At 41.3% G+C, this 27977-nt stretch overlaps 1 protein-coding gene across 3 annotated transcripts in view; it reads left to right on the top strand.

The window, feature by feature from the left end:
- cetp (cholesteryl ester transfer protein, plasma) overlaps positions 1-27479 on the top strand; it is a 52837-nt gene extending 25358 nt beyond the window's left edge. For 2 of the 3 annotated variants that reach the window (XM_069901370.1, XM_069901368.1), the window contains exons 11-16: positions 26-193; positions 3128-3195; positions 3611-3653; positions 18307-18376; positions 22154-22239; positions 27180-27479. In XM_069901370.1, coding sequence (XP_069757471.1) covers positions 26-193; positions 3128-3195; positions 3611-3653; positions 18307-18376; positions 22154-22239; positions 27180-27269 — 525 coding nt within the window. In that variant the 3' untranslated portion in view covers positions 27270-27479. The remainder of the gene's footprint in view (positions 1-25; positions 194-3127; positions 3196-3610; positions 3654-18306; positions 18377-22153; positions 22240-27179) is intronic. The other variant, XM_069901369.1, reaches the window with a different exon arrangement.
- Positions 27480-27977: the final 498 nt, after the last annotated feature.

The following is a 27977-nucleotide window of genomic DNA, read 5'->3' on the forward strand; positions in this document are numbered from 1 at the left end:
CAGTTGCCATTGTGGTACATTATAGATGTTTCCAGATGTTCCCATGAAGGATCTAATGATCAAACTTGCACCTCTCAGGCCACCCAGCATTCTCTTCAAGCATGTAGGCACGGTTTTGGAGGCATCCCTATCATTCGAGGTTGACATTGTGTCTCATGGTGAAGAATCCCGCTCAGCACTCTATATGGAAATGGTGAGTAGCCTTGCTGATGTCCCACCACTGTTAGCACTGCAAGTTCGGAAGGTTAAAGCCCATAAAGGCGTGGGAGGCCATGAGAAACCAGGGCTGAACTAGTAGGTTCAACAGTGGAAGAAGCAGTTTAGTGATGGGACAGGAGATGCATCTTAAGAAGTAAGCATTTTTTTTCATTTTATTTGGTTAATTAAACTGAAAAATAAACTTATGAAGTGGAAAGGGTTGGGGTGGAGAGCAGCAATGGAAGGAGAAACTTCAAAAACTAAGTGGGAGCCAAATACCTCCGTGACTCCCTCTTCTGCTCCCCTGCCCCACCATCCTTTCGTCTTCCTGCAGCGCTTCCCATATAATCACAGGTAAAGCAATGCCTGCATGTCCACCTCTTCCCTTCCCACTAACTCCTTCTTCCAAGTGGAAAATGCAATACGTCTGCCCTTGTTCCGGTGAAGTGTATTCAGTGTTTACAAATGGGTCCCTTCAAAGCTGGAGAACCAAAATGAAAATGATTGTAGTATAAACGCATCGAAATGCTGGAGAAGCTTAGCCGGTCTTTCAGTGTCCATAGGGGACAAAAATACATTGCCGATGTTTCAGGCTTGAACCTTTCTTCAAGGAGTAAGCAGAATTAACAAAAAGAAACAGGAAATCTCAGTTGGCTGAGGGAGGAATCCAGACCAACAAAAGGTATTAATTGGATATGATAAGGGGAAAGGTGAGAATTCATTATGTCTGTGTGAAAGGAGAAAGGGAAAAGGGAGAGAGACAGAGGTGGGAGAAGGCGTCAGGGGAATAAGTGGGGGGGGGGGTGGTGTACTGACAATAACCACATCAACAGTGCGAGTATAAGACAGCTTTAATAAACTAATATGTACACTAAGAGGTCTTGTCTCTCTGCAAGACGAACCTAGAAGACTAGACTGTAGCGCTGGACTGCTTTATATACAAGGTCACTGGGATTACCCCTGGTGACCTAGTGGTGTAATTACATATCACCACAGGGGAGGGGTTAATGAAAGCCAGAGAAGTTGATATTAATACCATCTGGTTGGAGGGTGCCCAGTGTCGGATTAAGGTATTGCAGGGCCTTTACCATATATTTTAAAGGAGCTCTAAATTATGCCAGCTGGCACATGCGCAGTAAGGGGGGGGGGTGGGGGGGGGTGGGGGGTGGGGGGAAGCACTTGCACTGAAATGGCATCCCACCCCTCTTAAAACTCACTTACACGCTTTGTTAAAACAAAACTTGCTTATGGTGGCGGCTGGCTCAATGAAGGAGCAATGGCCATCTGTGTTATCCATAATCCTTCACGTAGCTTAAACCACTCTGCATTTTCCTGGCTCTGATACTGGCAGAACAGTTCCAGCAGCATGGGGGATTATGGGTAACACAGATAGCCATTGCTCCCGCATTGAGCTGTCTCCACAAGCTGCCGGGGCAGCCCGATCAGATACCAGAGCGGCGCTCCGGTGAACTCCTGCAGCATTACATTCCTGCTGCTGCATCGGGAGTTGGTTGAGAGGGGGAAGGGCACGCGATGGATGGCCGGAGCTAGGAGTGACGCAGTCGGGCGAGGGGAGGACAGTGCCGCTTCTCCCCCCCCCCCCCGCACCTTTCGAGTGGCATGTTACATCCTTGATGAAAGGTTATAGTAATTTTCACTACTACCCCTTTTAAGCTTTCATATTTTGTTTCCCATCAATTGTGCAGCCTGCAGTGGCTATGATAGTCTGGGTTCATAATCATGAGTAAATTTAAGGTTAGCGATTTTAGCCAATTATCACCTTTAATTGGGGTTATGAACCCAGACTACCAGAGTGGTATCTCATTTGTGCTCTATCTTTGCCATTGCTGAGGAAGGAGCCTCAATCTGAGATGCAACCATTCTCTTCCCATGATTCATGGCTGGCCTACTGAGTGCTGTCTTTAACTCTCATAAATATGTACTCCAAATTTGTCTGCACCATCATAATGCGGGTTTTGTTTGTGAAAGGTTGCTGCCCAGATAAATTTTGGGACTATTAATTCTACACTGGTCATTCAGAAGTTCATAATGCCCTTTAGCCCATTGATTTATCCCTGTTTCACTAAAGTGTCCTCAAAAAGTGATGATAAATCAGTCATCTCGTGTCTGCAACTGTGATGCAATAAAGATGATCTGAACTCCCCATGGGCCAGTACTGACTCTTTCTCATCAAGCTGAATGCTGAGGTAAATGCAGAACATGTCGGAAATACACAGCAGGCCAGGTAGCACCCGTGGAAAGAGGAACAGAGTTAAAATTGCAGTGCAAGGACCTTTCCACACTCACTGAGTGTTTCCAGCATTTACTGCCTTTATTTGAGTGTTCATTGTTGCTGTAAACCAGCTCATAACATAATCCCTATCTGAAACCATTGAGAAGAAACTGTGAGTGTTGGGAACGAGTGGATGCCGCTACTTTGCGCCCACCCAGGAGAACTTGCAATGATGCCCCTCCCAGAACTGCAATACAGGGTCTGGTATGAGTGCTGAAGATGCAATTTTTAGTTCAACAGTGATTAAGATTCATCTTGTACTGCTCTGATTTAAAATATAAGGGTGATAATTGTGCTTCAGGGAGGGTCAAGCAGCACGTGGCACAGCCAGTAGAACTGCTCTCCCATAATCTCCAGTAACCCTGACTTCAGGCACTGCTTGTGTGTTGTTCTCCCTGTGACTGAGTGAGTTTCGTTTGGGTGCTTCAGTGTCCTACCTCATCCTAAAGACCTGTAGGTTGGTAAATTGGCCGCAGTGTGTAGGTGAGTGGGAGAATCTGGGGGAGATGTTGGGAATGTGAGGAGAATAAAAACATATTAGCACAAGTGAGTATAGACTCCCCTAGGTGAAGAGCCTTCCCCCATATTGTAGGACCTTGTGACTTTAATATTGAAGCATTCACTTCGTATCCATAGGATGTTGAAACCACCATCCAGTCATCCTATTCAAACAAGAGAATCTGCCTGCAGCCCTCTTCAAATCGGTGAGTGCCTCTGCCGACAGTTACTTGCTGTGGGGACTGAAATTGTGAGGGGTAGAGATGAGATCATTTTCTTTCCCTATGATAGGGTTGCAGGGGGGGGTCTAAAACCAGAGGGCATGGATTTGGGGAGAGAGGGGAAAGATTTAAAAGGGACCTGAGGGTCACAAAATATGATGGGTATGAGGCCCACGCTACCAGGAAAAGGGAGAGGCAGACGCAATCATAACATCTAAGACATTTAGACAAATGTATGGACAGGAAAGGTTGCAGCAAAATACTGACAAAGGGGATGAGCTGAGGTCCACAACTTGCTCAGTCACGATGTTGGGTCTAATGGCTTGTTCCGGTGCTGTAAAGCTGTATGAGTCTGTATGGTCACACAACTATTAATCTTCCAATTTGTTCTTCTCCACAGCTGGAGCATCAAAAAGATACGGAATAGTCCAGCAATCACCTTGGTGAGTATACACAGAATAGACTCGAGACACTTCAGAGATTGACATGGGCTTTAGGGACATCCTGGTTCCAAAATTAATCTTCAATTATCTGAGGGTGGTGAATCTCTAGAATTCTCTGCCACTATGGGTGGTGGGAACCAGATCATTAGATTTATTTCAAGCTCTAGTTTATTGTCATCTGCCTGCACGTTTACAATCAAACAAAACAGTTTCTCTGAACCACTATGCCCTCATAATACATGTATATCATATAAAACAAAATATTACCACAAATAAGTTAAAAAATATATAATCCAGTTAATAAATTATACTTCAAACAGACCTGAATGGTAATGGAGTATTATTCATTAGTCTCATGGTGTGAAGCAGTCTCAGTCCTGAGGCTCCTGTACCTCCTTCCTGATGGAACTGGGTTGAAGAGTGAAGATGGATAAATATACATAAGGTTAAGGATCAAGGGGCATGTGGTGATGTTGTCTGGTGTTCCTGACTCCTCAAACTTTATTATAAGTTCATAGATATAGGAGCAAAAATAGGCCATTCAGCCCATCAAGTCTGCCCCACCTTGCAATCACGAACTGATGCATTTTCCCACTTCGCCCCACTGCCCAGCCTTCTCCCCATAACTTTTGATGCCTGGGCAAATCAAGAACCTGTCAATCTCTGCCTTAAATACACCCAATGACTTGGCCTCCACAACCGCCCGTGGTAAGAAATTCCACAGATTCATCACCTTCTGGCTAAAGATAATTTATACACTTTTCGGTTCTAAGTGGATATCCTTCAATCCAGAGTTGTACCTTCTTGTCTTAGACTCTTCCTCCATGGGAAAAAACCTTTTCTACCTTGACCATGCCTTTCAACATTCAAAATGTTTTAGTAAGATCCCCCTCATATTCCTAAATTCCAACAAATACAGGCCAAGAGCTGTCAAAAGCTCCTTGTATGATAATCCTTTCATTCCTAGAATCATCCTTGTGAACTTCCTCTGTACCTTCTCTAACATCTCTTAAATGAGGAGCCCAAAACTGCTCACAATACTCCAATGCCTTTGAAAGCCTCAACATCACATCTCTGCTCTTGTATTCTATTCCTCTTGAAATTAATGCCAGCACTTTATTTGTCTTCTTCAACACCGTCTCACCCTGCACATTTACCTTCAGGGTATCTATCCTGCATGAGGACTCCCAGGTCCATTTGTATCTGGAAATTTTTCATTTAGAAAATAGTCTGACCATTTATTTCTTCTACCAGTTCATTTTCTGACATTGTATTTCAATTGCCACTTCTCAGCCCATTCTCTTAATCCACCCAAGTTCTTCTGCAGTCTCCCTGTTTCCTCAACACTAGCTGCTCCTCCACCTGTCTTTGTATCCTCTGCAAACTTGGCCACAAAGCCATTCATTCCATAAATCTAAATCATGAAGCACAACATGAGAAGATGTGGCCCCAACACTGACCCCTCTGGAACATGACTAGCAACTGGCAAGCAACAAGAATATGATTCCTGTATTCCAACTCTCTGCTTCCTGTCGATATCTCAATGCTCTACCTGTGCTCTTGTCTTGTTACGTAGCTTCATGTCAAAGGTCTTTTGAAAATCCAAATACAAAACATCCACTGTCTCTCCATCATCCATCCTGTTTGTCACTTCTTCAGGGAATTCCACTAAGTTTGTCAAGCAAGATTTTCACAAGGAAACCATGCTGGCTTTGGCCTATCTAGTCATGTGTCTCCATGTACTCTGAAACTTCACCCTTGGCTTCAACATCCTTGACTCCAACCTTTTCCTAACCACTGATGTCAGGCTGACCAGTCTAAAATTTCCTTTCTGGAGCCTCCTCCCCTTCTTGAATAGTAGAGTGACACATGCTATTTTGCAGTCCTCCAAACCATACTAGAATTAATTAATTCCAAAGCATCCACAATCTCTACAACTACCTCTTTCAGAACTTGGAAGAGTTGTCTAACCTCAGACCCTTTGGCTTTCTGAGTACCTTCTCCCTTGTAAGAGTAACTGCACTCCCTTCCCTTCCCTGATACCCTTTGACATCTGGCATACTGCAATTGTCTTCCACAGTGAAGTCTGATGCAAAGTATTCATTTAGTTCCTCAGCTGCCTCCTTGTCTCCCATTATTACTTCTCCAGAGTCATTTTCTCGTGGTCCTATATTTACCCTCATCTCTCTTTTAATCTTTGAAGAAGCTTTTGATATCCTCTTGAATATTATTTCCTAGCCTACATTCACTCTTCATCTTTTCCTTCCTTGTGAGTTATTTTTAGTTACCTTCTGCAAGTTTTTTTTAAAAACTTCCCAATCTTCTCTCTTATCACAAAATTTTGCTTCCTGGTATGTCCTCTCTTTTGCTGTTATCTTGGCTTTGTCTTCCCTTGTCAGCCACAGTGGTGACATTTTTCCATTGGAATAGATTTTTTTGGTATGTATTTATCCTGAACCTTTCCCATTTCTCACAGAAACTCCATCCGCTGATGCTCTGCTGTCTTCCCTACTAGTGCCCATTTCCAATCTACTTTGGCCAGTACCTCTCTCAGACCACTGTTAATCCGCTGAAATACCTGCACTGACACATCTGACTTTAATTTCGCCTTGTTAAATCTCAAATTGACATATTGTGATCACTGCCCCCTAATGGTTTCTTTACCCTCGGCTCTCTAATCAGCTCTAGTATATTACGCAACACCCAATCCAGTACAGTTTTCCCCCCCACCATGGACTTATCAGCAAGCTGTTCTAAAAAGCCAATCCATAGGCATTGTACAAGTTCCCTCTTGAGATCTATCCCCATTGCTATCTGATCTAGCTTTAGAACCTCTGGCAGTAACCCTTAGGGATACTCGTGAGGTTCAACAAATAGTCAGAAATGGAGTAACTCATAAAGTTTCTTTGTATGCAGGCGACTATATTTCAGATCCCAAAAGATGTATCCCAACTATATTATCTGTGTTTTCTCAATTCAGCTCTTTCTCTGGATATAAATTAAACCTTCATAAAAGTGAACTTTTTCCGATTAATATGCAGGTCCATATCTACACTCAAGTTCCATTAAAGATTGTCAGAAATAATTTCACATACTTAAAATTACTAAACATTTAAAGATTTGTATAAACTCACTTTTTCTTCTCTATTCAAGGATGTGAGATTGTCTTTTTCTACATGGTCTTCTTTATCTTTAATAGATATTAATGCAGTTAAAATTATAATATTATCTAAACTTTTGTATCTATTTCAAGTGATTCCAGTTTTTTTAAATAATATTGACTCAAAAGTTTCTTCCTTTATATGGAAGAACAAAAATTTTAGAATTAGTAAATTGCATTTACAAATATTGAAAATTGATGGAGGTCTGGCCCTACCTAATTTTAGATTTTATTACTGGGCTGTTAATATTCGTAATCTAATTTTTTATTCTAACAAATTGGATCATCCGTTATGCAGAGAAAAGAAAAAAATTTTTTTTAAAAGAGCTCAAAAACATAAAATACAGGAAGAAAAAGATAGTTACAGAGAAGAGACAGAAGATGGGACCCAAAAGAGAAAAAGTAAAAATAACAGTGAAAAGGGAAGAAGGAAAATCACTGGAGAAGAAAGAAAAAGGCCTTACCTGCATGACGGAGCAGAGAGCCACTGTGGAGAGGAGCGGCCGATCTCCGGTGTTGGTGAGTTCACAGAGGAGTGGTGTCCTCCTGACCGGCGGTCTTCAAAAATGGCTCTCAGAGCCAAGAAGAGGTGTGCAACTGCGCATGCACGAAAAGTTGCGCATGAACAATGTGCAAGTAAAAGAAAAGGTTAATGCCGGCGGGAGGGGGATTCAGCTGGGGAGTGACCAGCTGTGGAGTGGCCAGCTAAGAGACGCCCAGTATCAGGGTGTTCGGCTGGGGAAGTAAGCAAGAGAGAAGAAAAGAAGAGTAGTGAGAAAGAAAATGAAGGGCTGGAAGAGGGTGAGCGGCAATGGGGCGACCGGTTGGGGGGACAACCTGCGGGCGGGCAGGAGGCCCAGCAGTGGGTTGGCCTGCAGCAGGCCGTCCAATAGCAGGTCAAACTGCAGCGGGAGGCCCAACAACGGGTTGACCTGCAGCAGGAGGCCCAACAACAGGAGACACAGCAGCTGGAGGCCCAGCAAGGATACAGAAGCAGCTCACCAGAGAAGGATGAAGATACACAGATACAGAGAAGAGAAGAAGATGACACAGACATAGATACAGACACAGAAGAAGAGGAGGAAGAAGACCAAGAATTTCAAAAGAAAGAAGGTAAAATAGAAGGACAAAGTTTAGATAAAGCCTTTTTCGAAGAACAAGTGAAGTCATTAAAAGAATGGCTATCATTAGAATTTAGTTCAATCAAAAGAAAAATGAAAAGAGCTGAAGACAGAATGCAAAGCTTAGAGATGGTCATGACTGAAATAGGGAAAAGAGTAGAAAATGTGGAGGAACAAGAAGCTGCTGTAGAAAAGGAGATAAATGATTTGAGGGAAATTGGAAAAGAGCGAAAAAAAAATTAAAGAGACACAAGATTTATTGTCACAAAAAATTGACGTATTGAAAAACTACAATAGGCGAAACAACAGTGGGCCTGAAAGAAGGCAAAGAAGGATTAGATATGAAGGAATTTATAAAAGGATGGATCCCGAAGGTGTTGGGAATGACAGATTCACATGAAGAAATAGAAATCGAAAGGACACATAGAGCGCTAGTACTGAAACTGCCACCACATCAAAAACCGAGATCCATATTGGTAAAATTTCTAAGATATACGACAAGAGAAAACATACTGGAGCAGGCAAGAATGAAGGCTAGAGAAGACAATAAGCCCTTGGAATATAAGGGACAAAAAATATTTTTTTACTTGGACATAAGCTTTGAAATTTTAAAGAAGAGGAAGGAATTCAACACGGCAAAAACAATCTTATGGAAGAATGGGTATAACTTTATATTAAGACATCCAGCAGTACTCAAAGTATTTATCCCTGGGGAATAGAATAGACTGTTCTCGGACCCAAAGAAAGCCCAAGAATTTGCTGAACCTTTTGCAGGACAGGAGAAGAGAGGAGGAGGAGGAGGAGGAGTGACAAGAAGGATGACCGGCAAGAAAATATATAAAAATATGTAAAAATATAAAGTAAAGATAATGTATATATAAAGATTTAAAGATGGATAAGAGAAGGGGAAGAAGGGAAAATAAAAGAGAGAGAGCTTTGTTACAAGTATAGGAAAATAGTGTTCTCTCGGGGGGCTGGGGGGTGGGAGAAAATTGGTCATTGCAAAATCGGTTGACGCTGGCGAGTAAGTTCGCAAACCGAATGGAAAGGGAAGTTATGGTTGCCGTCAAGGGACAATCCAAGGAGGGGAGGTTCATTTGGGGTTAAAAGGTTATTGCTTGTGGGAATTGTTGGGGTATTTCATGTCTTAAGTACATTGTCATATATTGAGATTAAAAAGGAAAACTTAAAAAACAGTAATGGAAAAAGGGATGGAGGTGGTGAAGAGGCGGAAAAGAAGTGAAAATAAAGATACAAGATGGCCTCGTTGGACTATGACTATAAACATTAATGGAATATATAACCAAGTTTAAGTGTATCCCATTGGGGAAAAAAAATCACATATAATTTAAAAGATGGTTACAATGTTTGAAAAAAACCTGGAAACCATATATGGAACATAACAGAAAGAGCAGCCCTCAGACCACCACCACCTAAAATGATAAGAAGATAAACATGATCAGATTTAATGTAAATAAGTAGATGATGCATCTTTTTTGTTTGTATTCCTTTTGTATAAAGATATTGTTTTATTGTATTTTATATGTTCAATATTTACTGTTTTTTGGGGGGGTGGGAAGGGGGAACGGAGGGATGGGGAAAGAAGAGAAAATGTTACTGAATATTTAAAGAGATGTATCTGTAAATATATTGGTTGATATGATTCATAGTGCAATAAATAAAGAATTACAAAAAAAACATATATTGCGAATCTGGTCCCAATTTACGATTTTTTTTAAATTAAAAAAAAACTTGGTTTTATCTAGTGCTGTAGAGCTCGTTGAAAGAATCAAAGACTTGTTGATCCAAACCAAGGCTTTTATTAGCAAAAGACAGGAGCTCTTCACAGGTGGCCGACCAGTCCAGAATGATCCGACCTGGCTAGGGACACAACCCTTTAAGGCCCAGACAATAGGTGTGGCTTAGCTCTCAGCCAATCGCTGTAAGCACAGTCTAGATACAGTAACTATATACACTATGTACATTGGTGATAGATCTGTACTATCACAAGTGCTATCTCTCATAATTATTTTTTTTTGGACCATCAATAGTTGACCAATCCTCCTACATGGAAAATCAAAGGTATTATTTATTTTGCAAATTTATTTAAGGGAGGTTGTTTAATATCTTTTGAACAACTGGCAAGTAAATACGACTTACCAAATTTTTTTTAGACATTTACAGATTAGAAATTTCTTAAATACCATATTACTGAACTTCCCATTTGTATATCCACCAGATCTAGTTGATAATATTTTTCAGTTTAATCCTTCTCAGAAAGGATCAATTGGTATATATATTATTGAAATTATGTCCAGTACTTCACGATAAGATTTTTAAAATTTTTAAAAATTTTTCACACTATGAACCATATTAATCAAAATACACACAAACATTTCCCTCTTGAATATACACTGTGTCATTTTCTCCCCCTTCTCCCCCCCCCTCTCTTCCCTCCCTCCTTCCCACCCCCCTCCAAACCCATTAAACGTTCAACATATACAATACAATAAACCCATTAAACAATGTCATCACACAATGAAAATAAACAAGAAAATTGTGTCATCTACTTTTACACACTGGGTCAGTTCATTTCGTCGTCTTCTCATTCTATCATTTTAGGGGGTGGAGGTCCATGGTAGGCCCTCTCTGTTGTGTTCCATGTACGGTTCCCAAATTTGTTCAAATAATGTGACTTTATTTTTTAAATTATATGTTATTTTTTCCAATGGAATACATTTATTCATTTCTATGTACCATTGCTATACTCTTAGGCTCTCTTCTGATTTCCAAGTTGACATTATACATTTTTTTGTTACAGCTAAGGCTATCATAATAAATCTTTTTTGCGCTTCATCCAGTTTAAGGCCTAATTCTTTACTTCTTATATTACTTAGAAGAAAGATCTCTGGATTTTTTGGTATGTTGCTTTTTGTGATTTTATTTAATACCTGATTTAGATCTTCCCAAAATTTTTTCAATTTCTCACATGCCCAAATTGCACGTATTGTTGTTCCCGTTTCCTTCTTACAGTGAAAACATCTATCTGATACTTTTGGGTCCCATTTATTTAACTTTTGGGGCGTGATATACAGCCTGTGTAGCCAATTATATTGTATCATGCGTAACTTCATATTTATTAGATTTCTCATAGTTCCGGAGCATAATTTTTCACATATTTCATTTTTTATCTTTATGTTTAGATCTTTTTTCCACTTTTGTTTGGGTTTATAACTTATTTCGTCATTTTCTTTCTCTTGCAGTTTGATGTACATGTTTGTTATAAATCTTTTAATTATCATTGTGTCTGTAATCACATATTCAAAGTTGCTTCCTTCTGGTAATCTCAGTCTGCTTCCTAATTTGACCTTCAAGTAGGTTTTCAGTTGGTGGTATGCAAACATTGTACCATGAGTTATTCTATATTTGTACTTCATTTGTTCAAATGTTAATAAATTATTTCCCAAAAAACAATTTTCTATTCTTTTGATCCCTTTTATCTTCCATTCTCTAAAGGAAAGGTTATCTATTGTGAAAGGGATTAGTTGATTTTGCATCAATAATAATTTTGGTAGTTGGTCATTTGTTTTTTTTTTCTTTTCTACGTGAATCTTCTTCCAAATGTTGAGGAGATGGTGCAGTACTGGTGAACTTCTAGATTGCACCAGTTTTTCATCCCACTTGTAAAGTATATGTTCTGGTACCTTCTCTCCTATTTTATCTCGCTCTATCTTGGTCCAATCCAGTTTTTCCCTTGTTTGATAAAAATCTGATAGGTATCTTAATTGTGTTGCTCTATAATAATTTTTAAAGTTTGGTAGCTGCAAACACCTTGTTTGTACCATTCTGTTAATTTATCTAGTGCTATCTTCAGTTTCCACCCTTTCCATAAGAATTTACTTATTATTCTCCTTAGTTCATTGAAGAATTTCTCTGTTAAGGAAATTTGGTAATGATTGAAATAGGTATTGTATCCTTGGGAAGATATTAATTTTAATGCAATTTACCCTTCCTATCAGTGTTAGTGGTAAATCTTTCCAATGTTCTAAGTTATCTTGTAATTTCTTCATTAATGGCTGATAATTTAGTTTGTATAGATGGCCTAGATTATTATCTATTCTAATACCTAGGTATTGGATTGCTTGTGTTTGCCATTTAAATGGTGATTCTTTTTTAAACTTTGTGTAATCCACATTGTTCATTGGCATCGCTTCACTTTTATTTGCATTGCTCTTGTACCCTGATATTTCTCCATATTCTTTCAATTTCTTATGTAATTCTTTTATTGATAATTCTGCTTCTGTTAAGTATACTATGATGTCATCTGCAAATAGACTGATTTTATATTCCTTCTCTTTTATTTTTATCCCTCTTATTTTATTTTCTGTTCTTATCAGTTCTGCCAACGGTTCTATAGATAACACAAATGGTGAGGGATATAGTGAACATCCCTGCCTAGTTGACCTGCTTAATTTAAATTGGTTTGACATATATCCATTTACTGTCACCTTCGCCAATGGTCCCTTATATAACACTTTAATCCAATTAATATATTTCTGTGGTAGGTTAAACTTGAATAAATAATTCCATTCTACTCTGTCAAAGGCTTTCTCTGTGTCTAAGACAACTGCCACTGTTGGTGTCTTGTTTCCTTGTACTGCATGGATTAAGTTAATGAACTTACAGATATTGTCCATTGTTCGTCTTTTCTTAATAAATCCAGTTTGATCTAGTTTTACTATTTTTGGTACACAGTTGGCCAATCTGTTTGCTAATAGTTTTGCTATTATCTTATAATCTGAGTTAAGTAGAGATATTGGTCTCTACGATGCTGGTCTTAGTGGATCTTTCCCCGTCTTTGGTATTACTGTAATTATTGCTGTTTTACATGAATCTGGCAAGTTTTGTGTTTCTTCTGTGTGGTTCATTACTTCCAGGAGAGGAGGAATTAATAACTCTTTAAATGTTTTATAGAATTCTATTGGGAGTTTTATTGTTCGGTAGCTTTTTTTAATATATCTTGTATTTCCTCTATTTCAGATGGTTTTATCAATTTGTTTTGCTCCTCTTCTTGCAATTTCAGTAGTTCAATTTTAGCTAGAAACTCATCTATTTTATCTTTTAAGTAGTATGGAGTTTACTCTCCATCTATATGTTCTTGGTGTGATGTCCTCTAGTTCTATTGCTAATAATAGGGGTGAGTGATCAGATAACAATCTAGCTTTATATTCCGTTTTCCTAACTCTCCCTTGGATATGGGCTGACAACTGGAACAGGTCAATCCTTGAGTATGTTTTATGTCTACTCAAATAATATAAGTATTCCTTCTCCTTTGGATGTTGTCTCCTCCATATATCCAAAAGTTGCATTTCCTGCATTGATTTAACCATAAATTTGGCTACTTTGTTCTTTCTGTTAGTCTTTTGTCCAGTTTTATCCATCTTTGAATCCAAATTAAGGTTAAAGTCCCCTCCTATCAATATATTCCCCTGTATCTACAATCTTCAAAAAAATATCTTGTATAAACTTTTGATCCTCTTCATTAGGTGCATATATATTGACCAAATTCCAGAGTTCTGAATATATCTGACACTTTATCATTACATATCTCACTGCTGGATCTATTATTTCCTCCTCTACATTGATTGGTACATTTTTATTGATTAATATAGCTACTCCTCTGGCTTTTGAATTATATGATGCTCCCGTTACGTGCCCTACCCAATCTCTCTTTAATTTATTGTGTTCACTTCAGTTAGATGTGTTTCCTGTACAAATGCTATATCTATTTTTTCTTTTTTCAGTAAATTTAATAGCCTCTTCCTTTTGATTTGGTTATTTATTCAATTAATATTTATAGTCATATAGTTCAACTTGGCCATCTCATACTCTGTTTACATCTCATTTCCGCTTCCTCACCACCACCTTTCCCCTTTTCCCCATTTTAATTTCTCAGTTTTCTTTATTTGAATGAACTGTATGACAACACTTCTAAAACATAAAATACTTCAACCACTCCCACATCTAAAATTCCATTAACCCCAAGTGTTCCCCCCCCCTCTGAGTCGCCCCTTGTCCCTTGCTGGGAAATCACAAATGCACTCTCCATTCGGACTGCGAATCCATTCGCAAATGTCAACTGATTTTGCAGTGACTGTTAGTCTCTCCAACCCAAACCCCTCCAGAAAAGACTTTTATCTTCACATTACAACAAAGCTCCCCCTCTTCTTCTCTTTTTCTTTTTATTTTATTTTTTTAACCCCTCCTCTTCCCCCCTTCTCCCTTACTTCCCTTTTCTTTCCTCCTTTAGTTCTTACTTATACATTATTTTTACATCTTTATATGTAGTTTGTCGTCATTCTTTGTTCTTGTTACATCTCTTCATCTCTCTTTGTCTTGCAGGTGTTCTGTAAATTCTCGAGCTTTCTCCGGATCCGAGAACAGTCTGTTTTGCTCCCCCGGGATAACTATTTTAAGCACCGCTGGATTTCTTAACATAAATTTATAGCCTTTTTTCCATAGGATCGATTTTACTGCGTTAAACTCCTTCCTCTTCTTTAGGAGCTCAAAACTTGTGTCTGGGAAGAAAAAAATGTTTTGACCTTTGTACTCAAGTGATTTTTTTGTCTTCTCTAATTTTATTCATTGCTTTCTCCAATATATTTTCACTTGTCATGTATCTCAGAAATTTTACTAAAACGGATCTTGGTTTTTGTTCTGACTGTAGTTTCGGAGCTAATGTTCTGTGTACCCTTTCTATTTCCATTCTTTCCTGCATTTCTGGCATTCCCAGGACTTTTGGGATCCATTCTTTTATAAATTCTTTCATATTTTTGCTGCCTTCATCTTCCTTTAGGCCCACTATCTTTATATTGTTTCGCCTACTATAGTTTTCCATTATATCCATCTTCTGAGCTAACAACTCCAATGTTTCTTTAACTTTTTTGTCACTTTCTTCCAATTTTCTTTTTAAGTCAATCACTTCCATTTCTACTGCCATTACATGTTCTTCCACATTTTCTAATCATTTCCCTACATCGGTTATGACCAGCTCTATTCTACTCACTTTTTCTTCTGTACTTTTCATTTCACTAAATTCTAGTGTCAGCCATTCTTTTAATGCTTTCATTTGTTTTTGAAATTTTTTTTAAAAGCTATGTACTGTCCATTCATTTTACCTCCTATTCCTCTGTGCAGAGCTTGGTCCTCTTCGTCTTCGTCTCTTCTTACTTTCTTGTTGAGCTGCTTGTTTCAGTTTGTTGGGTTTTTTTTTCATGGTTTCTTGATGTTGGTCCTTTTCTGGGCTGGTTATCTGTTGTGTCTCCTGCTTCTGTTTTTCTTTCTCACCTCTCCCTTTCCTGTTGCTTTCTTTATCTTCCAGCTGGGATCCCTGCTGTCTGGCATCTCTCAGCTGTTCGTGCTGTGGAGTCTCACTCCACAGCTGGTCCCCCCTCCCGTCGGTCTTCTCCTTGTCATGCGCAGTTGCGCACCTCTGTTTGGCTCAGTGAACCATTTTTGCAGTCCCGCGGTCGGTGGGTCGTGTCCCTGTGGGGTCTCCACTAACCTCGGGGAGCGGGCTCCTCTTTCCACGGTGGGTCCCTGCTTTTTCATGCAGGTAAGGCCTTCACCTTTCTCTTTCAGCATCTTTCCGTCTTTTTTTCCCGTTGTTTTTGGTTTTTATTTCTTAGGTTCCATTTTCTCCACACCTTTATCTTTTATTTGTTGTGTTTTGTGTATCTGGGGCTTTTCTTTTTCTTCACTTTTTTTCTTCTTTTCTGGAGAGGGCTGGTATTCTCCTACCAGCCACTACTACATCATGTGACAGCTCCCACTTCATGATAAGATTAAAACGGTTTGGGAATTGGAACTTGCAAGACCTTATCAGAGGATCTATGGGACAGGATTCATAAACTGGTGAATACATCTTCAATATGTGCCCAACATTCATTAATCCAATTCAAGGTGGTGCATCATGTTCACCTGTCCAAAGATGAGCTCGCTTGTATCTTTTCTAATATTAACCCTATTTGTGACAGGTGAAAATCTGAAATTGCTACATTGAAATACATGTTTTGGTCTTGTCCATCCTTAACTGTTGGAAATAAATTTTTAATATCTTTTCAACTGTATTTCAGGTGGAGATACAACCCAGCCCAATAACTGCTCTTTTTGGGGTTATTGAACCAGACATAGGGAGTTTTTCTGTACCTGTTCAACAGGTTGTGGCCTTCTCTACATTGTTAGCTAGAAGAGCCATTTTATTGAAATGGAAAGACTCTAGACCTCCAGAGTCACGCAGCACCCCCCCCCCCCCCTCACCTCTGCTTACCTGCCTATCCCATTGATACACTGTGTATCTTTGGACGTTCAATTCTTTTTTTAATACATTAGTTGTTTTAAAAAAAACCCATGATACATAAAATTAATAAACACTAAATATATAATTTTAATAAGTATACATGGCATATAACAGAAAAATACCCTCCATCTCCCCCTCCCTCTTCAGTAAACTCTTCCACTTTATATATCCATTACTAAAACCACCCCTAAACTCCCCCATAACTCCCATTTCTAAAAAGAAAAAAAGAAAGAAGAAAGGAGATGTAAACTATAATGACATAGATAAATTCCGTGGATTGAAGCATTTCCACCATACCACGGCAGAAGTATTCAAAATTTTAAACCCATATAATCCAAATAAGGGCTCCAATATAGTTTCCGATATAAAAGATAATTATCTTGTAAATTGTTATTTTTTTTCCAATGGTATACTTGTACAAGATCTCAATTCTGTATGCCATTGAAGTAAACTCAACTCTGTATCGTTTTTCCATGTAATCGCAAAACATTTTTCCACTACTGCTAATCTCAAAAATGCTATTTAAAATGTATTAATCTTAATTCCAAACAAATCTTTTTAATATTACTTAGCAAAAATATTGATGGATCCATTGGGAAGTTAATTTTTAAAATATTTTGTAAAAGTTCCTTAAACTGCATCCAAAGGACATTTAGTTCTCATTAACATCCATCCTTTAGCCACGACTCCATGATGGCCACAACATCATACCTGTCCATCTGTAGCTCTACAACTTTATTTCTTGTGCTGCGTGCGTTTGCACGTAAAACTTTCAGCCCTATATTTGTTGCTTTTTGTTTAACTGTGTCCCTGTTGCATTGCAACACATCCCACTGGCTGAAATTGTGCCCATCTGCCTGTCCATCCACACAAACTCTCCACCAGCTGACTCTACTTGTGTGTGTCAACCATCCCTTCCTCTGCCTCTTCACTTTGATTCCCACCCCCAACCCCCCTCCCCGTGAAAATTATTTACACACACACACACACACACACACACACACACACACACACACACACACACACACACACACACACACACACACACACACACACACACACACACGTTAGTAAACCTCCCTGCCAGGAGGTTGATTCCCCTCCAGTTCAAGTGCAATTTGCCCCACTTAGAGAGGTGACCTCTTCCCCAGAAAAGGTTTCAATGATCCAAGAACATGAAACCCTGCACCTTCTCCTCAACTGCACATTTGTCTGCTTATCTTCCTGTTCTGACCTTCCCTAGCTCGTGGCACCAGGAGTAATCCAAAGATTACCACCTTGGAGGCCCTGCTCTTCAGTCTCTTTCCTAACTCCCTAAACTTACTTTGCCCCACTCCTGCCTAAATCATTGGAATCAATATGGACCACGACCTCTTGGTGTTCATCCTCAAGAATATTCTTCAATCACTCAGAGATATCCTGGACCTGAGCACCAGGAGACAACACACTCTTCTGGTGTTGGTTTTGCCTATCTGTTTCCCTGACTATTGAGTCCCCTGTGACGATCACTCTACCTGACCACCCTTCTCTTCTGAGGCTCCGAGCTGTCCACTGTGTTATTTCTGGTTGCTGCCTGGCACAGTTAGAGCTGATGGCAGGCAAACAGGACTAGCATGGTCACCATGATCGAGTTGGGTTGAAGGGCCATTGAACTTAATGGGGGAGTTCCACTCTTTGGCCTGGTGATAGAATCTGTACTATCACCAATGTATATTTGTACATGTGTACAGATGGTAGTGTAGGATGACTGTGATTGACTGAGAGTGTAGCCACACCTACTGGCAGGTCTTAAAGGATTGCTCCTAGCCAGATCAGGTCATTCTGGACTGGTCAACCTACTTGTGGTATGCTCCAGTCTTTTAGTTAATAAAAGCCTCGGTTTGGATCAACAAGTCTTTGGTTCTTTTGACGTGCACTACAGGCCTTAAATGTGGTGCATTTACATAACTACCTTGTGTCGATTTAAGGATGTACTTGGGAATGTTTCAGACTGTGAACAATTTTTTATTTCAGGATGAGAATAAAGCCAAACTTTATTTGGAGAAATTTTTCTCAGCAGGTGGATTACAAAAAATCATCTCTTGTAAGTATATTTGTGGGGAACAGTGGGTTGAAGGCGATGAGCAGACTATTTTCCATTATAGCTCAAAAGGTTAATGAGGTAATGTGTTTGCTGTCACCTGCTTTGTGTGGTCTGTTCCAGCCCTATTATGTGGGGGAGAGCCTGACATCCTAACATAGGCATATCCTTAAAAAGATGCATATGCTGCAAATCCGCAATGCAATTCTGGAAACGCTCCAGAAGTCAGACAGAAGCAGATTTAACATGTTGTCAAAGGTCCTGTCTTTGGAATTGGGAGAGAAAAACATGGTAGTTTTAGTTGGAGGGAGAAAGAAGACAAAGGGAGTATCTCAGGGTTAGACCAGGGCATAAACTGGGAGAGGGAGAGAGAGGGCGCGCTCTGGACTGCTTTATATACAAGGATGACCCCTGGTGACCTAGTGGTGTAATTACATATCACCACACCCAGCAGGTCAGATTTTGGAGATATGAAAACAACGCCAATATTCAGAATCAGAAGTTATTGTTATGAACAAGTCACGAAACTTGTTGTTTTGTGGTAGCATCACAGTTTAAAGATTCATGTAGACCACCTAGAAAAATAAATAAAAGTGGTGCGCAAAAAGTCAAAGTAAGGCAGTGTCTCTGGTTCAGTGATCATTCAGGAATCTGATGGTAGCAAGCTGACCTTATACTGCTGAGTGCTCATCTTCAGGCTCCTGTACCTTTTTCCTGATGGTAGCAGAGTGAAGAGGGCATGGCCTGGGTGGTGGGGGTCCTTAAGGATAAAGGCAGCTTTCTTAATACACAGATTGATGCCTTACAACAGATCCAGTCAGTTCTGATACAAACAGAGCGAGTTACCTAATGTTGTTGAATTTGATATCGAGTCTGGAAGGCTGCAGAGTACATAGAGTGACGATGAGGTCCTACACTCAAGCTTGCAATTGGGTCTCATTGTAACAGTGTTGGAGGCCATGGAGCAATAGGGCAGAGTGGGATGGAGATTTAAGGTGGCAGGTTAACTGGAAGCCTGTGGACTGTGTTTCACAAATCCGTCACTGATCTGCACTTGGGCTCTCCATGTTGTGACTTGGGAAGTCCATGTTGTGAATAATTAATTTGGTTCACAAGAAAGTGAATTTCTACCTTAATGGTCCCTGGATGGTGGGGAGGGAAGAGATGAAAGGACAGGTATTGCAGCTCCTGTGGTTGCATGGAGATGTAGCATTAGAAAGGAGTGGCTGGTGGAGATGGAAGAGCAGTTGAAGGGAACAGGCCCTTTAGGGGCAGAGCAGTAATTAGACTAAGGCAGTGCCTGAGAGATGGTGCTTGGCTTCTCTGAGACTGGGGCCAGTTTGTCAGACTAGCACTATCTTTGTCTATTCACTTAATAACAATATTGGGCTTGGTTCTATGTGAATGCAATGCTACAAGTTTGTCAGGGAATAGGTTAGAGTGAGTAAGAGTGGAAAATTGAGTTGGTCATTAACACATCTGTGGTTAGCAATGAACAGGGTTAGAGAAGGTAAAAAGGCCAGGGGAGATAACCTTGGAATCATTATAATCCAGTGAGGTTCTATGTGGATCAGATCATCATCAATTCAGCCTGATGCACACTAGACAAATTCAATTTAAAATGAAAGAACTGTCCTGTAAAAGTGAAGGTTTTAATGCACATTGCATGAGATCAGATGAAGGAAGGTCTGTCTGTGTTTGATTTGAACACTAGATTGGGAGATCTGGTTTTAGCTTGCATACAGTTAATAGGCTAATAAGTTTTGTATCCTTAACTATTTTTAGTTCCTCTAGAGCAGGGGTAGCCAACCTTTGAATTTTTAATCTTTAATTTAGACTTATAGCACGGTAACAGGCCATTTCAGGCCTCGTGTACGTACCAGGAGTGTAGGTTAATTGGACGCCATGGACACATAGGCCGAAATGGCCTGTTACTGTGCTGTATGACTAAATTAAAAATGTAAAATTAAAAGGTTGGCCTCCCCTCCTCTAGAGATTTACTTTCCGATTCTATGGGTGCCAGCCTTTGTGTGTAAGCATGATGACGATGTTTCCCTTTCATTCCTCTTTCCCACTGGCTCTGAATCAAAGGGAAGAATTTATTGCCCCTTTCCTTCTTGTTATAATCCATCACCCATTTCTACTTTGGCCTCAATAAGGCAACCCGACCTGAAACATCAACTGACAATTCTACCATGGATGCTGCCTGTCCTGATGAGCTCCTCCGGATTCTTTCTGCTTACTCCCATCACTGACTTCTTCAAACCTGTCATACCTCACACTGAATGGGGATCAGACCGGGACATTGCTCATTTAGAACATAAAACATTACAGCCCTTCAGCCTCGATGTTGTGCCGACTCATATTTTTTTTTAAGAAGACTGAACCCTCCCTATTCTGTAACCCTCTATTTTTCTTCCATCCATGTGCCTGTATTTTAAACGCCCCTAACGTTTCAGCCTCCATCACCATCTCCACAAGCCATTCCAGGCACCCACAACTCTCCGCATTTATATAAAAAAAATCATACCCCCGAATATCTCGCGTAAACTTACCTCCCTTCATTTTGTACACATTTCCTCTGGTGTTTGCTGATCCTGCCCTGGGAAATGGGCATTGGCTGTCCACCCTATCTACGCCTCTGATAATCTTGTAGTCTCCTCTCATCTTTCTACACTCCAAAGAGAAAAGTCCCAGTTCTGCTAACCTTGCCTCATAAGACTTTCCCAATCCAGGCAACATCCTGGTAAATCTCCTCTGCACCCTCTCCATAGCTTCCACATCTTTCCTATAACGAGGTGACCAGAACTGAACACAAAACTACCAGAGATATTTAGAGGTGCAACAAGAACTCTCAACTGTTGAACTCAATCCCCCTTTTAATGAAGCCCAACATCCCAAAGGTCTTCTTAACTATCCTGTCAACCTGTATTTCTTTCTGCTGTTACTAGATGAAGAAGTGCCATAAAGTGAATCCTCCCCTCTCCGACCTCCCCTTTCACTCTTTGATTTTTAAATCCTCTGAATAGAATGCTGGGTCAATAAAAATGTTCACCTGAGAAGTTTTCATGAGCTGTGCTTGTTGGGGAGTATGTTGGCTGGTTCAGGAGTGGTTGCTGCTGAGCTTTATACCAGTGCATCTCCCAATTCAGTCGCCACCTTCTGCCACCAGTTGCTTTGTTTGATCTTTCTCCACCTGTGGGAATGTGGCAGCGGCTTTGCCTTCCTCCCTATGTTGAGGCCATTTGCTTGTTGGTTCATTGTTGGTGAGGTGGTTGCAGGTGGGAGTGGGAAAGAACCACTGCAGTGCCCCTCAGTGAGCAGTATCAGCACCAGCGACCCCGGGCTCAGTCAACACGTTCTTCCTGTGCTTGCAAGGATTTCCTCCCACATCCCAAAGATGTATGTTGATTGGTTACTGTAAATTGTCCCTAGTGGAGGAAGGCAGTGGAATCCAGGACAGATAATAGGTGGTGCAATACACAAATGTGCTTGGGAAAGTTAGCAAGACATACAGCATCTGTAGGAAGTAAAGGGTCAACAACATTTTGGGCCAGTGCCCTTCATCATGGGACAATAGGTTACAGGGTAAATTAGTGGAAATTGGGAGTGCACTGTGAGCTGAACTGGCCTCCTACATGGTAAGAAAACATGGAATTCACGTTTGGCTTCAACTCGAATGTGTTCCTGGCAAAGTGCCAATTACCCACCATGCCTTGGGGAAGCCAGAGCAAACAAAGAGAATACATTTCGCTCAATGTGTTTTCTCCTTTGATCTAGATGTGGAGTTTTACATATCGGCAATCCTTGACAAGAAGGGACTGCACTATTTTCAGATTACCAACACCATGCTGGAACTGAACAAGGTAGAGAAAAGTTACAAACCCCTTCAGATCACTTTGGCAGGCGACCAAATCCATGACAGAATTATCTGTAATTTGAGTCAGCAGATTAATGGGGAGGTGTATGTTGGGGTTGGCAGTAGATTAGGTGGGCAGCGAGAAGATTTGATGTGAGCTGAGAGCTGGGGGTGGGGGGGTTTGGAATAAGATGGACTGCAGAACAAGGAAGAGTGGTGGGTTCCCAATGCTTCATTGGATGGTCTTCTGGCCAATCCTGTAACAGTAAATTTGAAGCAGACCTTCCTTCAATTTCCCAGCTCAAACCACACTCCAACCCCTCTATCTACCAGTCCTGATTCACCAACACCCCTCCTGGTCCTAGCCACACTCATCACATCGATCAACACCCTTCTCCTCCTCATCTGGACCCAGAACTTATTACGCTCCTCCAGCAAAGGCCTTTGACTCTGCAAGGCCTGTTTAACTGCTGTGAAGGTCTCATCGGTATATGTGGCCCACTATGGATGCTCAAAAGAAAATCCAATTTTCCCTTTGCAAGCATGTGACTTACTGAAGCACAATTGAGGGTATCCTGTCTGGCTGTATCATTGTGTGGGTAGGTATCTGCAAAGCATTGGACTAGAAGTAAATACAGAGGATCATTAAAATGGCCGAAAAGATCACCTTTATTCATGACGTTCCCCACGAGCATTGCTTAAATAGGCCCCAAAGAATTATTGAAGACCCTTTCCATCCAGCACACAGGGAAGAGGTAGAGGAGCATCAACATCAGGAATGTCAGGCTGGGAAATAGTTTCTTCCTGCAGGCTGTGAGATTGATGATTGATATCCAGTAACTGAGTAAATTATTCCAAAATATCAGATAGATAGATACTCTTCAAGTATTTTGTGTGTGTGTGTGTGTGTGTGTGTGTGTGTGTGTGTGTGTGTGTGTGTGTGTGTGTGTGTGTGTGTGTGTGTGTGTGTGTGTGCATTTGCTCCGTGGTCCACAAAAATGCTGTGTCTGGTTGATGGTGTAGAGTTGCATACCATATATACCATATATATTTGTGTAATTGTCGATACCACGTAATATTTACCTCCTCCATTTTTTCTAATGGCCCAAAAATTGGTTTTTTAATGACCCATATAAATGTTGACCCACCCATTTTTGGCCACACCTGCCCACAGGAGCTCCTGTTGCCCTGACAGTGGACTCTCACCCCCAGCCATCCACCCATCCAAGCTCCAGCTGCCCGCCCATCCGAGCTCCCAGCCGCAGATCTGAGCTCCGGCTGTCCGTTCATCTGAGATCACGACCGTGGATCAGAGCTCTAAACGCCCTGGCCGCCCACCCATCCAAGCTCCAGCTGCCCGCCCATCCGAGCTCCCAGCCGCGGATCTGAGCTCCCGACGCTCCGGCCACCTGTCCATATGAGGTCACGACCGTGAATCAGAACTCCCGATGCCCTGGCTGCCTGCCCATCCGAGCTCCTGACGTCCCAGCCACGGACCTACCACCTGGTCCCAGCCATCTGCGCTCCTGTGGCCTTGAATTGCATCGGGTCTTATGAGGTCAAACCATGTAAAAGTCCAAAAAATTTGATGATTACACAAGTATATATGGTAGCTTTTAAACATCCCTTTGAAATGTCAGGGAAAAATCAGTGGACCAAATGAAAAGCAACGATATGCAATGTGCTTTCTATGCCATTTCTTTATAAATGGGGAAAAAAGTAAATGCTGATCTACAGAGAGATCTTGTTACATTGGTTCAACATGATGAGGATACAGCTGGTATATTTGAAATTCAAGCAAGGGGTTTGAGAGGTTGAATTGCTGAGAATGGCAGAGCTTTGCTAGGGCTTCATCAGGTATAAAGTGTACCAGTTGGGTCTTTGGAGGAACTTGCCTGGGAGTCCATTTTCCAGGTCTGTTGCTGGAACGAGGAGTTTCAGACTGTCGCGCAAGCCCGGCTGAGTTCCTCCAGCATTTCTGTGCACTTTTATTCCAATCTGGAGACTTTTGTGTTTCACTCTGGAATGAGGAGATTGTCCAGTGTGGAGAGATTAAATGGGATTGAGTTACACTCACTGACATTCAGAGCTAGAGGGTGTTCTCTGGGGGAATCTCATCACACTGAAGATCTGGTACTGAGTGATTAGATGGTCAGCCATTTAGGACTGAGATGAGGAGGAATGATGATATGTTTGTCATACACATGTACCAATATGTACCAAAATTCTTTCTTGCTACAGCCAATTACGTACTTAGTAAAGGAAAAAAAAACTGCAATGGCATGCATTAAATTAGAAGAGATAATACAAAGACATAATATTCACAGTTACCATAGATGAAGAAAAATACTGTTACAATAGTAAAGATGGTTCTTATTGTGTTGTTGGATTAGTTCATGATTGGTGTAACAAGGAGAGGTTCAAGTAGCTGATAGCTATTGGAAAGAAACTGCTCGTGAACCAAGAGGTGCTGGTCTTCAAGCTTCTGTACCTTCTGCTTGAAGAAGAGCTTGTGAGAAGAGGTTATGACCAGGGTGATGGGGCCCTTTTTGATGTTGGCTGCCTTCTTGAGGTGGATGTCTTGAATGGATTAGAGATTGAAACCTGTGATGGACCTGGATATGTTTGCTACCTTCTGCAGCCTTTTGTATTCCTGGGCACTCGAATTACCAAACCAGGCTGTGATGCAACCAGTTAGTATACTTTCCACAGGGCACCTGTAGAAATTTCAAGATTCAATAAAACAGTTATGACATTACATGAAATTAAATTTTGCCTACTACAAGGTGGACAGATTCACCACCAGAAGGAATTGCCTAAGCACCTCTTATAGTTTTGTAGTCAGTCTTGCAGTCAGAGAGAGAAAGAGAGAGAGAGAAGCAAAAGAGAGTCCCCCTCCAAAGTTGTCGAGTGTCCGTAGATTCACTTCCAGCACTTCTGCAGCCCCCGCAGCCCCTCACAGTCCCGTCCAAACCATTGGCAACCCAAGCTCAGTTAAGAACCCTTCAGCGCCCTTGGCATCTCCTCGCATCCCGGTTCTGATACCTGGTACCCTTCCAGCCAGTTCAAGCCAGTCTCCAGCAGTCAGCAGCTTCCGTGGGATCCTCGTTTCAAGTCATTCAGCAGCTTTCTTCATGCCGTGGTCCCTCAGCCACAGAGCCCCCTCACTGGTTCACCGACATGGTCACTGTCCCTGCTGGTCATCTCCTCTGTTTCTCTTCTCAGATAGGAGGTGATTTTCCATCCTCTGCCCTGCTCCAGTCCTCTGCTTCCCTAGAGTCTGAAGCCCCTCATGGCTGCTGCCGATTAATAGGTGCTGCCATCTTGGACACCGACCTGCAGCCGTGGGATTTCAAATAAAACCACCGTCGGCTCCCTTAATGGCCCTTCGAAACCTGTACCGAGCCGATGGCAGTTGACTGGGAGGCTGGACCCCATGGGAGCACTGCATCTTCGCTCCCTGCGCCACGTGGGTCCAGTCCAGCAGCAGTGCCATCTTATTTGATAAAGTATTCAAAGACATGGCCCCAAATCTCCTTCAGACTCCTGAGAAAGTAGAGGCTTTGGGTGTGCCACCTTCACGGTTACCTCAAAGGGGTGACTTTAGGAGGGGTCTTGTGGTTTCTCGGTCTCACCTTCTGAAAATCAATGATAGAGCAGGGGACTAAGCAGGTAGCATTGAGGTGTCCCTGTGTTGGAGCTCAGCATGGAGGAGGTGACGTCGCTGATCCACACTGTTCGGGGTCTGCGATAAAAAAAGAAGAGGATCCAGTTGCAGAGAAATGGAGTGAGTCCCAGATTCTGTAATTTGGTCGTAGGTTTGGCTGGTACAATGGTGTTGAGCACCGAGTTGTCATCAATGAACAACAACCTGACATTCCAGTGGCCAAGGTGATCTAATCCAGAGTGGAGGACCAGTGAGATGGCATGACCTACAGTAACAATAGGCAAACTGAACTGGTTCTGTCCTCCCTCAGACAGTATTTCTTTATGCAGATTGTAAATCTTTGAAACTCCCTCCCTCAAAAGGCTGATGGTGCTCAGGTCATTGAGAATATTCTTGGGTGAGATCTGAGGACTTTTGGGTAAAAAGGGGATATGAGAACCAGGGAGCTGATGAACACTGAGGGTCAATTCTGATCTCGTCGAACTGCAAGGCAGGCTGAAGGGCCATTTGGCCAACAGCTATTCCTGTTTCATCCTCAAAGCAGTGGGTAATGTGGGAGGTGAGGAGGAAGACTGGAGACAGCTAGAGTGTCATCTTCAAAGTGATGGGTAGTCCCTCCTCCCTGATCTCTCAATCTTCTACTAAAAACATACCAAAATGCTGGAGGAACTCGGCCAGTCTTTCAGTGTCCATAGGATACAAAGATATATTGCTGATATTTCAGGCCTGAGCCTTTCTTCAAGGAATAAACAGAAACATTATGCCCACAGTGGCAGTGTCCCTGATCCATTGCTGCCAGTTTTAGATGTGTCATGCACCCCAGAAACAGGTGCTTCCCCACCACAAGGAAACCTGGTTCAGATCTGCCTACTTCAGTTGAATAGCTCAGAGTGGGGTTCCAATTCTGCAACCTTGGCACCTACATTCTTCCATTCAAGGCCTTGGCCACCTTCGTGTACTGTTGCTTTCATTACAGGCCTAAAGATTTCCTGTACACCTGTGTATAAAGGGTCTCCCACCAGTCTAGGTTTCGGTAAAGCTCTATAACTACTCCTATCAGTGATTGGAGTACACTCCCCTTTCATCAGACGCAGCTACAATTTCAATGAGTGCTGCTTGGACTCGGCTGATGTGTATCAAAATGAGAGGGTGGAAGGGAGAAATTGAATGCGTGATTAATGCCTAATGAACACTGCAATCATTATGCCAAATTTCAGAGGTGTTGAAATTTCCATGTGTGCACAAAATCAGTTTCTAAACCTCTTGCTGCTCTTTCACAGGGTTATATGACCATTGCAACAGACTTTCACCTTCCACGGCAGCTGTTAGAAAATTTCCTTCGAAACTTGACATTATCTGCACAATCCTAATTTTGGAGAAAACGGTGAGGACGTGTGAGAGGTGAAGTTGAATCAGACCATAATACCTTGTACTGTAAAGCTGATCTGTTTGTTCTGACACATGTAACTGAATTTACTGAGCTGCAGATTTATCATGATAACTTGTGCATATTTTATGTTGACTTGTATATATGAATACCATTTAATGAAACGAAATACAGAAGATGACAAATAGTTCCACATGGATTGTATCGTGTTCATTCTTGCTTTGATCACTTTAGTTTTAATCCATGGTATTTTCTGTTCTATAATTCAATCTCCTATTAGTCCACGCTCTCTTGAATTCATTATCCATTTTGACGATTTGCCGAAGAATATTTTAATTACCCTTGAGAAAGAATGGATGGCAACTTATCTGGGAATGGTCTTGGAAGGTGGAAACTTGGTATTAAAACACCTTCAATGAACTATTTTTACCAATGATTTTGTGAGATTTCCTTTCCCAATTCCACAAAGTTTCAGCTCTCATCTTGTCATGGGACGTGTGACCATGCTGACAGTCAAGTCCCCACCTATACCAGTCCTATCTACTGGCCTTTGGCCTCTGCCTTCCCAGTCTCAGCCAATCAGACATTTTGATACATTTGTAGAAGTGATGAGTTTGAGCAAATTCTGAAGTCCAACTGGGACTGTCCACTAGAAACCAGCATTTAGGAAGAGAATGCTTCAGGCAGTATA

Source organism: Narcine bancroftii, chromosome 10 (genome assembly GCF_036971445.1).
Source record: "Narcine bancroftii isolate sNarBan1 chromosome 10, sNarBan1.hap1, whole genome shotgun sequence".
NCBI lineage: Eukaryota > Metazoa > Chordata > Chondrichthyes > Torpediniformes > Narcinidae > Narcine > Narcine bancroftii.